The sequence below is a fragment of the Sinohyriopsis cumingii genome, chromosome 15 (genome assembly GCF_028554795.1).
Source record: "Sinohyriopsis cumingii isolate HCF-2022 chromosome 15, ASM2855479v2, whole genome shotgun sequence".
NCBI lineage: Eukaryota > Metazoa > Mollusca > Bivalvia > Unionida > Unionidae > Sinohyriopsis > Sinohyriopsis cumingii.
In genome coordinates this window covers 118,027,074-118,044,059 of record NC_142975.1, presented here as the reverse complement: position 1 = coordinate 118,044,059, position 16,986 = coordinate 118,027,074, and the positions used below count along the sequence as shown (strand labels likewise).

General features: G+C 36.0%; 1 protein-coding gene across 3 annotated transcripts in view; it reads right to left on the bottom strand.

The window, feature by feature from the left end:
- The window catches only part of LOC149782565 (anoctamin-10-like), a 119,335-nt gene that overhangs the window by 50,860 nt on the left and 51,489 nt on the right, over positions 1-16,986 (bottom strand). For all 3 annotated transcript variants that reach the window (XM_089934015.1, XM_089934013.1, XM_089934014.1), the window contains exons 4-5: positions 14,108-14,245; positions 11,379-11,495 (exon numbers count right to left, since the gene is read on the bottom strand). In XM_089934015.1, the coding sequence (XP_089790141.1) occupies positions 11,379-11,495; positions 14,108-14,245 (255 nt within the window). The remainder of the gene's footprint in view (positions 1-11,378; positions 11,496-14,107; positions 14,246-16,986) is intronic.

Below are 16,986 nucleotides of genomic sequence, written 5' to 3'. Positions count from 1 at the left end.
CAAACACTGAGGACAGTTTCATGAGAAGGTGTATGTAACCCAACACTGAGGACAGTTTAATGAGAAGGTGTATGTAACCAAACACTGAGGACAGTTTCATGAGAAGGCATATGTAACCCAACACTGAGGACAGTTTCATGAGAAGGTGTATGTAACCAAACACTGAGGACAGTTTAATGAGAACGTGTATGTAACCAAACACTGAGGACAGTTTAATGACAAGGTGTATGTAACCAAACACTGAGGACAGTTTCATGAGAAGGTGTATGTAACCAAACACGTAGGACAGTTTAATGAGAAGGTGTATGTAACCAAACACTGAGGACAGTTTCATGAGAAGGTGTATGTAACCAAACACTGAGGACAGTTTAATGAGAAGGTATATGTAACCAAACACTGAAGACAGTTTCATGAGAAGGTGTATGTAACCAAACACTGAGGACAGTTTCATGAGAAGGTGTATGTAACCAAACACTGAGGACAGTTTCATGAGAAGGTGTATGTAACCAAACACTGAGGACAGTTTCATGAGAAGGTGTATGTAACCAAACACTGAGGACAGTTTAATGAAAAGGTATATGTAACCAAACACTGAAGACAGTTTCATGAGAAGGTGTATGTAAGCAAACACTGAGGACAGTTTCATGAGAAGGTGTATGTAACCAAACAATGAAGACAGTTTCATGAGAAGGTGTATGTAACCAAACACTGAGGACAGTTTCATGAGAAGGTGTATGTAACCAAATACTGAGGGCAGTTTCATGAGAAGGTGTATGTAACCAAACACTGAGGACAGTTTCATGAGAAGGTGTATGTAACCAAACACTGAGGACAGTTTCATGAGAAGGTGTATGTAACCAAACACTGAAGACAGTTTTATGAGAAGGTGTATGTAACCAAACACTGAGGACAGTTTAATGAGAAGGTAAATGTAACCAAACACTGAGGACAGTTTAATGAGAAGGTGTATGTAACCAAACACTGAGGACAGTTTCATGAGAAGGTGTATGTAACCAAACACTGAGGACAGTTTCATGAGAAGGTGTATGTAACCAAACACTGAAGACAGTTTCATGAGAAGGTGTATGTAACCAAACACTGAGGACAGTTTAATGAGAAGGTATATGTAACCAAACACTGAAGACAGTTTCATGAGAAGGTATATGTAACCAAACACTGAGGACAGTTTAATGAGAAGGTATATGTAACCAAACACTGAGGACAGTTTAATGAGAAGGTGTATGTAACCAAACACTGAGAGCAGTTTCATGAGAAGGTGTATGTAACCAAATACTGAGGACAGTTTAATGAGAAGGTGTATGTAACCCAACACTGAGGACAGTTTAATGAGAAGGTGGGTATGGTTATGATCAAACACTGGAAATGTTAATGAGAAGATGTAATCAAACACTGAGGACAGTTTAATGAGAAGGTATATGTCACCAAACACTGAGGACAGTTTAATGAGAAGGTGTATGTAACCAAATACTGAGGGCAGTTTCATGAGAAGGTGTATGTAACCAAACACTGAGGACAGTTTCATGAGAAGGTGTATGTAACCAAACACTGAGGACAGTTTCATGAGAAGGTGTATGTAACCAAACACTGAGGACAGTTTAATCAGAAGGTGTATGTAACCAAATACTGAGAGCAGTTTCATGAGAAGGTGTATGTAACCAAATACTGAGGACAGTTTAATGAGAAGGTGTATGTAACCCAACACTGAGGACAGTTTAATGAGAAGGTGGGTATGGTTATGATCAAACACTGGAAATGTTAATGAGAAGATGTAATCAAACACTGAGGACAGTTTAATGAGAAGGTATATGTAACCAAACACTGAGGACAGTTTAATGAGAAGGTGTATGTAACCAAATACTGAGGGCAGTTTCATGAGAAGGTGTATGTAACCAAACACTGAAAACAGTTTCATGAGAAGGTGTATGTAACCAAACACTGAGGACAGTTTCATGAGAAGGTGTATGTAACCAAACACTGAGGACAGTTTCATGAGAAGGTGTATGTAACCAAACACTGAGGACAGTTTCATGAGAAGGTGTATGTAACCAAACACTGAGGACAGTTTCATGAGAAGGTGTATGTAACCAAATACTGAGGACAGTTTCATGAGAAGGTGTATGTAACCAAATACTGAGGACAGTTTCATGAGAAGGTGTATGTAACCAAATACTGAGGGCAGTTTCATGAGAAGGTGTATGTAACCAAACACTGAGGTCAGTTTAATAAGAAGGTGGGTATGGTTATGATCAAACACTGGAAATGTTAATGAGAAGATGTAATCAAAGACTGAGGACAGTTTAATGAGAAGGTATATGTAACCAAACACTGAGGACAGTTTCATGAGAAGGTGTATGTAACCAAATACTGAGGGCAGTTTCATGAGAAGGTGTATGTAACCAAACACTGAGGACAGTTTAATGAGAAGGTGTATGTAACCAAACACTGAGGACAGTTTCATGAGAAGGTGTATGTAACCCAACACTGAGGACAGTTTAATGAGAAGGTGTATGTAACCAAACACTGAGGACAGTTTCATGAGAAGGCATATGTAACCCAACACTGAGGACAGTTTCATGAGAAGGTGTATGTAACCAAACACTGAGGACAGTTTAATGAGAACGTGTATGTAACCAAACACTGAGGACAGTTTAATGACAAGGTGTATGTAACCAAACACTGAGGACAGTTTCATGAGAAGGTGTATGTAACCAAACACGTAGGACAGTTTAATGAGAAGGTGTATGTAACCAAACACTGAGGACAGTTTCATGAGAAGGTGTATGTAACCAAACACTGAGGACAGTTTAATGAGAAGGTATATGTAACCAAACACTGAAGACAGTTTCATGAGAAGGTGTATGTAACCAAACACTGAGGACAGTTTAATGAGAAGGTGTATGTAACCAAACAATGAAGACAGTTTCATGAGAAGGTGTATGTAACCAAACACTGAGGACAGTTTCATGAGAAGGTGTATGTAACCAAATACTGAGGGCAGTTTCATGAGAAGGTGTATGTAACCAAACACTGAGGACAGTTTCATGAGAAGGTGTATGTAACCAAACACTGAGGACAGTTTCATGAGAAGGTGTATGTAACCAAACACTGAAGACAGTTTCATGAGAAGGTGTATGTAACCAAACACTGAGGACAGTTTCATGAGAAGGTGTATGTAACCAAACACTGAGGACAGTTTCATGAGAAGGTGTATGTAACCAAACACTGAGGACAGTTTCATGAGAAGGTGTATGTAACCAAACACTGAGGACAGTTTCATGAGAAGGTGTATGTAACCAAACACTAAGGACAGTTTCATGAGAAGGTGCATGTAAACAAACACTGAAGACAGTTTAATGAGAAGGTATATGTAACCAAACACTGAAGACAGTTTCATGAGAAGGTGTATGTAACCAAACACTAAGGACAGTTTCATGAGAAGGTGCATGTAACCAAACAATGAGGACAGTTTCATGAGAAGGTGTATGTAACCAAACACTAAGGACAGTTTCATGAGAAGGTGCATGTAACCAAACACTGAAGACAGTTTAATGAGAAGGTATATGTAACCAAACACTGAGGACAGTTTAATGAGAAGGTGTATGTAACCAAACACTGAGGGCAGTTTCATGAGAAGGTGTATGTAACCCAACACTGAGGACAGTTTCATGAGAGGGTGTATGTAACCAAACACTGAGGACAGTTTAATGAGAAGGTGTATGTAACCAAATACTGAGGACAGTTTAATGAGAAGGTGTATGTAACCAAACACTGAGGACAGTTTCATGAGAAGGTGTATGTAACCAAACACTGAGGACAGTTTAATGAGAAGGTGTATGTAACCAAATACTGAGGGTAGTTTCATGAGAAGGTGTATGTAACCAAACACTGAGGACAGTTTAATGTGAAGGTATATGTAACCAAACACTAAGGACAGTTTAATGAGAAGGTGTATGTAACCCAACACTGAGGACAGTTTAATGAGAAGGTGTATGTAACCCAACACTGAGGACAGTTTCATGAGAAGGTGTATGTAACCCAACACTGAGGACAGTTTCATGAGAAGGTGTATGTAACCAAACACTGAGGACAGTTTCATGAGAAGGTATATGTAACCCAACACTGAGGACAGTTGCATGAGAAGGTGTATGTAACCCAACACTGAGGACAGTTTAATGAGAAGATGTATGTAACCAAACATTGAGGACAGTTTAATGAGAAGGTGTATGTAACCAAACACTGAGGACAGTTTCATGAGAAGGTGTATGTAACCCAACACTGAGGACAGTTTAATGAGAAGGTGTATGTAACCAAACACTGAGGACAGTTTCATGAGAAGGTATATGTAACCCAACACTGAGGACAGTTTCATGAGAAGGTGTATGTAACCAAACACTGAGGACAGTTTAATGAGAAGGTGTATGTAACCAAACACTGAGGACAGTTTAATGAGAAGGTGTATGTAACCAAACACTGAGGACAGTTTCATGAGAAGGTGTATGTAACCAAACACTGAGGACAGTTTCATGAGAAGGTGTATGTAACCAAACACTGAGGACAGTTTCATGAGAAGGTGTATGTAACCAAACACTGAGGACAGTTTAATGAGAAGGTATATGTAACCAAACACTGAAGACAGTTTCATGAGAAGGTGTATGTAACCAAACACTGAGGACAGTTTCATGAGGTGTATGTAACCAAACACTGAAGACAGTTTCATGAGAAGGTGTATGTAACCAAACACTGAGGACAGTTTCATGAGAAGGTGTATGTAACCAAATACTGAGGACAGTTTCATGAGAAGGTGTATGTAACCAAACACTGAGGACAGTTTCATGAGAAGGTGTATGTAACCAAACACTGAGGACAGTTTAATGAGAAGGTGTATGTAACCAAACACTGAAGACAGTTTCATGAGAAGGTGTATGTAACCAAACACTGAGGACAGTTTCATGAGAAGGTGTATGTAACCAAACACTGAGGACAGTTTCATGAGAAGGTGTATGTAACCAAACACTGAGGACAGTTTCATGAGAAGGTGTATGTAACCAAACACTGAGGACAGTTTCATGAGAAGGTGTATGTAACCAAACACTAAGGACAGTTTCATGAGAAGGTGCATGTAACCAAACACTGAAGACAGTTTAATGAGAAGGTATATGTAACCAAACACTGAAGACAGTTTCATGAGAAGGTATTTGTAACCAAACACTGAGGACAGTTTCATGACAAGGTATATGTAACCAAACACTGAGGACAGTTTCATGAGAAGGTATATGTAACCAAACACTAAGGACAATTTCATGAGAAGGTGCATGTAACCAAACACTGAGGACAGTTTAATGAGAAGGTATATGTAACCAAACACTGAGGACAGTTTAATGAGAAGGTGTATGTAACCAAATACTGAGGGCAGTTTCATGAGAAGGTGTATGTAACCCAACACTGAGGACAGTTTCATGAGAAGGTGTATGTAACCAAACACTGAGGACAGTTTAATGAGAAGGTGTATGTAACCAAATACTGAGGACAGTTTCATGAGAAGGTATATGTAACCAAACACTGAGGACAGTTTCATGAGAAGGTATTTGTAACCAAACACTAAGGACAGTTTCATGAGAAGGTGCATGTAACCAAACACTGAAGACAGTTTAATGAGAAGGTGTATGTAACCAAATACTGAGGACAGTTTCATGAGAAGGTATATGTAACCAAACACTAAGGACAGTTTCATGAGAAGGTGTATGTAACCAAATACTGAGGACAGTTTCATGAGAAGGTATATGTAACCAAACACTAAGGACAGTTTCATGAGAAGGTGTATGTAACCGAACACTAAGGACAGTTTCATGAGAAGGTGCATGTAACCAAACACTGAAGACAGTTTAATGAGAAGGTGTATGTAACCAAATACTGAGGACAGTTTAATGAGAAGGTGGGTATGGTTATGATCAAACACTGGAAATGTTAATGAGAAGATGTAATCAAACACTGAGGACAGTTTCATAAGAATTTAGGCATGATCAAACACTAAGAGTGCTGGAAATTACATACTGCAGCACACTTCCCAGGTTTAAACTCTGGCAAAGATTTACAACAGTGCAGTGAACCAACATTGCTCTGCATTTTTCTGATTGGTTTTTCAATTCCACTTTCTGTTTCCACAAAAGCAACAAACCATGTGGGATTCATCAAACTCCTTCTACTGTAAATCATAGTTGTGTGCCACTATTTTTTTTATCACATGATTACAATTGTATTTATGCTAACATACCAACATCAAAGTTGTACAGTATATATGTAACATTTGCAATAACACAGCATGATGTCATAACATGATCCAAAGGAGAAGGCATAAGAATCCAGGGAATGGAATGGATTTTCAAGTCATTCCACTACACTACTCCATGGTTTGGTAAAATTAAAGTAGTATTTTCATCATTTCTTGAACAGAATGTAAAATCTATGCTCATTTCAAGTGAAATTTATGAAACTTGCTGAACAATTTCAATCTTTTGCTTGCAAAGGCTTGTAAAAGAAATTATTCAACAAAATTTCATAAAATTTCATTTGAACTCTGGTCATTCATTTCTCAAATGCAGTAAATTTGGAACATATGCAATTGACACATTTTATTTTAATATGAAATGTACATTATACATGTCTAACTTTCCAAAGTAAAGATTTACTGCTAAATTCAAGAGTTATATTACAATTAAAATTTTGAGAAGATAGCCTTTCTGCAAATCAACAAATAACATTGTAGGAGACAAAAAGTTAACTCGCTTCTTATGGATAGACAGGAGTGTGATAACAGAATCCAGGAATTTATGATTAGGTTTTTTTAAACAAAGCTGAGGTAAAATTATAATGACATTCTACTAATCCGGTGTCATATTTTCTTAAAACTGTTTAAGCTGAAACAAAAGTTCAAAAGCAAAACTTGGATACATTACTTTGAGTACGTGTAGGTCCATAAAAGGGCAATCTTTGATAATGACTGACTATGGTCCACTCTCAGATTGGGATGCAATTATTATGCATAGCAAAGGTACATCTGTTCCATTTAAATATATACTCTCTTATAAGTCAAGTCAAATTGCAAACAACAAAGATCCTGATCTGCCATAGCATAATATGTTTGCAGATTAGAGTCTATGTTGTTTGTTCTATTGATTAATCCTTTAAACAAAACTGCACAGACCCAGATCTGCCAGCATATTATGCACTGGCAGATCTGGATCTGTGCAGTTTGCAGTTGGACTCCTTGCATAAGCCAGTATATAAAGTATGCATGCATTACTTGTCTCTAATCACCACTTGTCAAATAACCTTACCTTAAATCATGTTATATCTTTACTCCATCAGCAAAGATATATAGACAAAACTGTTTAAATCAATAACAGTTAAACAATCACTTACCGATTTAAATTGTATTTATTTGCCATTATCATTACCATCACCATCACCACCCCAATCATAACCATATTTACCATAGTTGCATAAAGTAATTTCTATTCAAAGACAAAACAGAATAAAACAAGAGTGTTGTAAATGGCATGTGACACATCTGCCCTGTGTGCTTCATTGTCCTCTATGAGGGCTCTACTAGGGCATAGTTGACACCTGACTTGTGTGTTTCATAGTCTTCTATAAGGCTCTATTGGGGCATAGTTGTGTGTTTCATAGTCCTCTATATAAGGCTCTATTAGGGCATATTTGTTTGTTTCATAGTCCTTTATAAGGCTCTATTAGAGCATATTTGTTTGCTTCATAGTCTTCTATAAGGCTCTATTAGGGCATAGTTGTGTGTTTCATAGTCTTCTATAAGGCTTATGGCAATATCAAAATATTTGATTGCTTCCTGTGCAGAGGGCCCACCCCCACGGGTGCAACATCTGCGTCTGCATCACTTTCAACACTTGTGTTACTCCAATTAGAATCGTCTTCTGCTGCAAATTTGTTCGCTATAGAAATAATTATAGTTTCATCTGACATGTATTCGGCTGTGGGGCAATCATTGTCAGCACAAATCCACTCCTCCATATCAAAGGAAACACCCGTCTCAGGACCATGAGTCTGTACGAATTTCTCCCAAACAGCCTCGGCATTAATGACATCAGTTTCACTGAAACATTCGAAGTCACTATCATCGTTGTTGTCTCTGTTACTGTTTTGCTTTACGTCAAAGGCAGCTCCAAGACCCTTAATCCAGCTCCCGAGGTCTCTTGTAATCGTTTTTTTTTTCATGCAACAAACACTTCCCCAAGTTGTTGATCAAAACAAAGCCGGCATGTACATGTAATTAGGTTCTCACAGAAGTACTCACGGGTTTCGATGTGACGGTCGATTGACTCTTTTCATGTTTTCAATGAATATAATATGTTGTGATTATAATGTTTACACTGAAACGGAATTAAAGGATTAGAACGTGACTTTCACACAGGAAGACGTTTAACTGGTGTTTATTTCATTCTCTGTTGCCACCTGTTAGCATTTACCAGAAGTTTTCATTGATAGCTATTTCACCAGACTGTTTATTTACAGTATACTGACAACTATTTATCATAAAAACTTACATAATATATGATATCTTTAAACAGAGGTCTCGCTAGGATTTTAAAACTGGGTCTTTCTGCCTCTTAAGTCAATCACTAAATATCAGTACATTTTCTCGCTCGGCCGCTAGTCAAAGCCTTTGAACTAGCCGCCTAGCTCTTGCATCATGTTCTTTTTTTTTTTTTTTAATGTACTCTTATAAAATGGCAACAGTACATCAAAGAGTCTTTCAGTCACTGAATTCTGTCATTGTAAATATCAGCACAGTTAACTGATCAACACATTTTCCCACAAAGCAGGTGGCTGAAACAGGACCAGCAAATCTTTGAATTTTCCCTCGCACCTATTACATGCGTATGGAGGACTCCCGCCTCAGTGATTTTCTGCGTCCCAGATCAAAAATTGGCGTCCAAATATGCGTAATTAAGCGTTTTCGAGATCTCTGAAATTAATTCTTCTTTAGAACTTGAAAATTTCAAAATATGGATTATATTTTTACGATGATAAAACGAGCAATGTACCAAGGTTTAATTTATCAATTCTTATCGTAATTTTTTCATGTTCAGCATATTTTAAAGACATTTTAAATACATTTTCTCTGGAAAAAATCGGGAGCCAAGACGGACACCGCGTTATAAGCGGGATCGCGAGTTATCCGGGCGCGAGTCATCGAGGGAGCGGTGTATATGGCTCTATTGGTGCATAGTTGTTTGCTTCTTAGTCCTCTATGAGGCTCTTCATGACCTTGACCTAAATATGGTAATGAACTAACTTACTATGCAGTAAGTGTTATTTATTCATCAGATTTATCATGACTTTGACTTCTGACCTTTATGTTTCTATTACCCTAAGTGCAAGACACTTGTCAAGGATCTTGCTTGGGAATAAAAGTCAATCTGCAAACCAACTTTTCTTTAAGCTATACAAATCTTGACCCTAAAATGAATTTGCCTCTGCCATACCTTAAGTGCATGCCCTCTGCAAACTTTGGGTCAAATTAAGTGTTCAAGAATAAAAGTTACTATGAAAATCCATTTTTCTTTTTTCAGCCAGTTTTTTACTTGACTTTTGACCACCAAATAAATGTGATTCTTTATTACCAGAAAAGCAAGTCATCCCAAAAAATTTGTGAAAGAGTTTTTGTGCAGAAACCATTTCAGTCACAGTGACCATGACCTTTTTATCCCCAAATCAACCGACTTCTTTCTTACCCCAAATCAACCGACTTCTTTCTTACCCCAAATGCAAACCATCCACAAAGTCTGGTCCTTGTCTGGGATAGAAATCTAAAATTATTATGCAGAAACTACTTTTCTTGTTTTCCAGTCACACTGACCTTTTCAATCACAAAACAACTGGCTTCTTCCTTATCCATTGCAAGTGATCTGCTGAGTTTGGTTCAGGTTTCTGATGTATAACTATTAATAATGCATGGAAGTTTCTTCCTTCAGTTACTGTGACTGCTTAACATTTTGATTGAAATCAATAGCTTTTCCTTAACCCAGGGCAAGTAAGCCATCCACAAAGTATTAGAAATGAATATGGTGGAGAACTGAAATTATTGTTCACAGATTAAATTGGTAACAGATGGACAGTCAGACAGACTGACATTATCATGACATGATATGCTCTACCTTACAGCAAGCATATAAGAACACAAACACAAGATGTTCTTAACTCAGCACAAATTTATCTTTCATTTACCTCCATTGTATATAGAAATAGATGTAATACTGAGTACATGTATGAACAATAAAGTGAATTACTTGCATCAGTTATTTGCAACACAATACATCAATGAACTGTTACTTTTCTGATTGACACTTTGCATATAATTCAAATTTTAATACCTTAAAGATTCAGCTTGTGTTCTATGCTCTTGAATGTGTTGTAATTTATGACACAAATGGTTGAGTATTCATAACACTGTTTACACATCAAGCCAACTGTCATCATTGTAAATGCCACCAATGTCTTGATATAAGATTTATTCAGTTTTCTTCAAACCTTATTTGAATATATATGTAATAACTTCCAGTGTTTGCTAGGACAATACCTTTATCTCCTCCATTCAGTTATCAAAATATGGGAAGTCAGATTTTTTTCTCTACAACAGTAGAAAAAGCAGTAAAAATAGATGAAAATTACACTTAATGTACATAAATTTATATTGTCTTTCTTCACATTCATTTCTTCTGAGAAATAATCAAATTAAAGGAATCAGTTTACAAGTATACAAGCCATCATAAGTCATCTCTACACTGCATGTTTTTGTCAATATTACTTCATCTAGTTAAGTGCTATTGTGATTATATTTTAAAGTCAAATATATTTTTCATACATCATCTGCATATAATGAAAAAAAAAGTGTTTTTGCATACACTAATGGTACTTTATGATTGCAAATGAGTAGCATCTTATCATTTCTTTTCTCTGCAATACATTTTTCAAAATTATAAATGTGCAATTCTGAATTCTGTAGGAATTATTGTTGCCTTATAATACCTTATTGTTGAGCTTTTAAGAGAGAGACCAAAATTATGTTACATACTCCAGTAAGTTTTGTGAATTGATTAAGCTTAAATATTCATCTGGTTTGTGTTTAATTTACAAGAAGGGAGATATACATAATATCATCTGACTCGGAGAACCACTCAAAAGTTTCTTTCAACATCTGACTCAGAGAACCACTCAAAAGTTTCTTTCAACATCTGACTCGGAGAACCACTCAAAAGTTTCTTTCAACAGCATAAAGTCAAGTCTACTATTCAAGCATACTGGTTCAAAGTAGCATTTCATACCTATTGGCTGAGTGCTCCTGAAACTATAGTACCATTCTGCTCGCAGTCGTTTCAGCTGTTCTTGGTCATGAAGAGGAATGAGATTCTTTATGATCTGTCTGCTTAAGTACTTCTTTACTGCAAAAGTAGGACACTGTATTTGTAAATTACAGGCTGCAAAGCAATTATAGTTGTAATATTACCCATGATGCTCTCTGAATTTTCAAGAGGTTATTATCTTAAATTACGTACTGAAAGATCTTGACGGAAATGTATAGCTCTGCTTATTCAAAAATACTGCTTATTTTGTATCTTATGCATCGGACTTGCATTTCATCAAACAATATATGCAAAAGACTCTAAAAAAATTTTAAATACCATTTTAAAGTGTTTTTAACCTATTCTCCTAGGTATAAAACATATTGCATGTGCTAATTTATATAACAACTTGCTATTGAGCTGACTCCTTTCTTGGAAGCTGTGATGTTCATAGGTCAACATGCTGAACTTGTTATAAAAATCAAAATGGAAACATTTTAATGATCTGCAGGAAACCTTTGATATGATACAATGATACAGGTAAAATGCAAATTCTCCATTTACTCTCTATATGATAAAAACATTAGAAAAAAATAATTACAAACAGACACTTTCAGAAAAGCCATTGATTTACACCTTTAAACATGAGTAAAGTCTTTTAAGGTTGAAGGATATATTATAATCAAGTTGAAGAATGTGATACCATTGGATAAATATCAGTCTTCTATTTTTGCATCGAAGACTGTAATAGCTGTATCTCACTTTCAATGGTGTGTGCTGTATTGCATTCAGCTAGTAATGGTATGACGTTATGGATCATATGCAGCATAGCTAATATCATCAATTAGTCGAATGCAATATTGTATCTTCTAAATGGAATGTAATACAGTATCTTCTAAGTGGAATGTAATACAGTGTGTATCTTCTAAGTGAAATACAATGCAGTGTGTATCTACTTAGTGGAATGCAATACAGTATGTATCTCCTTCGTGGAATACAATACAGTGTGCATGTACTTAGTGAAATATAATAGTGTTCACCTCCCAAGCAGAATGCAATACACTGAGTATCTCTTAGTGTAATGCAATACAGGATGTATCTCCATCATGGAATACAAAAAAATGTGTATCTCCTTTATGGAATACAATACAGTGTGCATCTTGTTAGTGGAATGCAATACAGAGTGCATCTCCTATGTGGAATGCAATATTGTATCTTCTAAATGGAATGTAATACAGTATCTTCTATGTGGAATGTAATACAGTGTGTATCTTCTAAGTGGAATACAATATAGTGTGCATGTATTTAGTGAAATATAACAGTGTTCATCTCCCAAGCAGAATGCACTACAGTGAGTATCGAGTATCTCCTTAGTGTAATGCAATACAGGATGTATCTCCTTCGTGGAATACAAAAAAATGTGTATCTCCTTTATGGAATACAATACAGTGTGCATCTTCTATGTGGAATGCAATAGTGTATCTTCTTAATGGGATGCAATACAGTGTATGTCTCCTTCATGGAATACAATACAGTGTGTATGTACTTAGTGAAATATAATACAGTGTTTATCTCCCAAGTAGAATGAAATACAGAGTGCATGTCCTACGTGGAATGCAATAGTGTATGTTCTTAATGGGATGCAGTACAGTATATATTTCCTTGGTGGAATGTGATACAGTATGTATCTTATTATCATAATGCGCTACAGTATCTCCTTAGTGGAATGTGATACAGTATCTACTTAGTGGAATGTGATACAGTGTGTATCTTCCTAGTGAAATATGATATAGTACAGTACATTCTTAGTGGAATACAATACAGCATGCATCTATTTAGTGGAATGTGATACAGTGTGCATCTTCCTAGTGGATTATGATACAGTACAGTTTATACTTAGTGGATTGCAATACAGTGTACACATCTACTTAGGGGAATGTGATAGTGTGTATCTTCCTAGTGGAATGTGAAATTGTATCTTCCAAGTTGAATGTGATACAGTGTATATCTTCCTCGTGGAATGTGATACAGTATGTACTTAGTGGAATGCAATTCAGTGTGCATCTACTTAGCGGAATGTGATATTGATATTATGATCTTGGTTAAATGCAAAAACTGCAAGTTACTAATTACCCCTATAAAAACAAATTATGTGTTTCTTATCATATGCATTATATTATAGCTGTTATCTTAATAACTAAAGAACTTAGATGAAAAGTAGTTTAAGTCAAATTTATTTTAGCCTCAACTGCAGAGATTATCACACAAGGTAACTTGGGTGAAGAAAAAAATCTCTTTTCTGGCAAAAAGTTTGTTTTAAATTAGCAGAAAAGCAATATTTATGTTGGTCCCTAACTCTGTCAATTTAAATCCAATTATCAGCATATCAACTTCATCTGAGGAAGCCACAATGTTGTTTTGTAGTTTGTGCCAGTAATGAAAAAATAAAAAATAAAAAATAAAAAGAAACAATAATGATCATTCTCATCATCATTGATGTCTTACTTTATATATATGCCAATAATAATAATAATAAAACAGATCACTTTAATATCATGATCAAACTTCAAAAGTCTCCCATATGGTTTCTCACTTCTCCCATTTCTGCCTGGAGAGAGTGACTTTTCCATGCCAGTTTAGGATTATTTCTGTTTGAGAGTTCTAACACGTTAAGTTTTCTCCGTAAAAGATACAAAAAATTTCATAAAAACCTAGACTTTTTCCAGGATAAAGCTTGATGGCCTCATATCCAGGGATGTTACCATCTTCTTCTCCTGCTCTCAGGGCCTCCAATTCATGAAGAATGATTTTCTGTTTTTCTGCCACTGTTAGAAAGTTATCCAAGTCCTCTGTTGGGAAAAGATAGAAAGAACCAATCAATTAATTTAATATGTATCACCTGCATCACTGAGTAAAACATTATAACCATATTTGCTGCATTTACCAGCGTAAAGTGCTAACCCAACTGCAAACAGCATACACCCATAATGCACCAGCATATCATCAAAATCTGCATTAACAATGCCATCACATAATGTCACTGTGACATATTGTCACTGACCTTAGCACAATGATGATATTCAACAACAAATATAGCTGGGTTATATTATGATTATGTAGATTTGACATACCCTTTCCATCAGCCCACATAAATCCTTTTTCCAATTCACTATAGTGAAATATTACAGAACAAGATGTTTACCTGAATCAGCTATTTCTCAGCATTAGATTATTTCAACTGATAATGTTTGTCAGATATAAATAGCAACAGTCTACAGGTAATAGTCAATGGAAAATTATATTAATTATTCTTAAGCTGTAACCTTCGCCTTGGCACAAAACTGGACATGTGTCTTCAGTCTGCTCAGTCTTTCCATCCAATGTTTGTACGAGTCACCCAGTAAACAAGTGTCAAGTCCCTGAACTTTAATTATGTTCATGTGTGTGCATTGTAGCATATATGTGATCTTTTGCTGTAATGAAAACTACTCTTGTTTTCATGTCATTATTGCCATTATAAAAATTTATTTTAAAATCTGTATTGCTGTGATGAAGGCTCATCTTTTCATGCCTATATTGCTGTGATGAAAACTAGTCCTGATGTCAGGTCTATATCACTGTGATGAAAACCAGTCTTGTTTTCAGGTCTATATTGCTGTGATGTAAACCAATCTTGTTTTCAAATCCTTACTGCTGTGATGAAAACTAGTCCTGATGTCAGGTCTATATCACTGTGATGAAAACCAGTCTTGTTTTCAGGTCTATATTGCTGTGATGAAAACTAGTCCTGATGTCAGGTCTATATCACTGTGATGAAAACCAGTCTAGTTTTCAGGTCTATACTGCTGTGATGAAAACTAGTCCTGATGTCAGGTCTATATCACTGTGATGAAAACCAGTCTTGTTTTCAGGTCTATATTGCTGTGATGAAAACAAGTCCTGATGTCAGGTCTATATCATTGTGATGAAAACCAGTCTTGTTTTCAGGTCTATATCACTGTGATGAAAACTAGTCGTATTGTTATCATATGAACAGTGATCACATATTGAACACTTGACAAAAAGAACATATATGTACTTGAAGAACAGTTTCATCTTGTAATACCTTTGCTTTACTATACAAGTCCATATTTGTCATTGAATTTTCTTTTATAATTATTCACTACATATTACTGTTTAAAAATATGTACCATGTTTCTGCCATTCAGCCATGTTGTTGTAAAGACAAGATCTTTCGCTCGGATGAAAATTAGTCTTGTTTTTATACCTATACTGGCACAGCAGGTCAAGTTGTGCAACTAAAATCATTTGGTTGAAGTCTTGTAACTTTATTTCTAAATTTATTTCACACCCTGTGACAAAAAAGGGCACCCACCAGGCAACTGATGTAGGACTGCCACAGAACCTAACTGACAATGCACAGCAAGAGATACATGGGATCTTCAAGACAAGGGACTGATGTTGGACTTGACTGAAAACGCACAGTGAAGGATGCGTGGGATCTTCAAAATGAGACTTGGATGACATTGTCAAAATGCATGCACTCTAATGTTTCCAGTTACAGGGTTGAATTGTTGACCTATAGGAATAGTGGAGGACCTGGATGTACATCCCCATATATTATTAACCACATTCTGTTGTTGGAATGTTGTGGTTAGAAACATCTAATAAACATCCTTACCTATGTGTTTATCTAATTCAACAAGGTGTATTGTTTATCTCTAAATTGATCAGATTACTGTTTGACATTGTTTGTTGTCAACATATATCTATGTGGAGAACTTTATTCACTTTAGCTGTGCTGAAGCATTCCCAGGACTTCAGTACAAACTATGTTGGACCTTGTTGCTTATAATTTTTTTCATTGACTAAGCTATGTCATGATTTTCATATACACTCTTTAAACACTGGTTCATATTTTGTCACCTGCTGTTCATAACTCTGGACCAATTAGACATCATAGGAAATCCTTTAGTGAAATCCCCATGTTGATGTGACTATCCATTTAGGGGTAGTAGAAACAACAAGATTTTCAAGATGGCTGCTAAGGAAGCCATACTGGATGTTAGAGGAATATCGGTTTCATATAGGACCTGCTAAATAAATGTGTCAGTAAAGTGTCATAGTAATTTTTCTGTTAGTCAAAAATCATGATAACAAACCTGTGCAAGTGGACATTGAACTATTTATAGATGATGGATTAAAGCCCATCACATAGTTGTTCTGATCAATGACCAGTACAGCTCATAAAGTGTTGATATTGTGATAACACTTTCGGCTCAAAATACATCACTAGTCTGCACAATTCTACTAATTATTTCAATAAAACAGTTCAGCCCAGGTTCTGTCATCACATAATGTGTCCCCCTGCACACCCAGGGATGTAGAATACTGCCCTAGGATGCATCACATTAATGATTTCCATTTAAGACTTTTTAAAAGAACAATTTCTACACCTTGTTTGGGATACATATATAGCCAGGATTGTGCTGATGTGTGATGTATATAAATATATACTCAAACACACAATGTACTGGTAAATCAGGGTTCACACTGACATGTAATACTTTCAATGAAACAGCAGACCCTG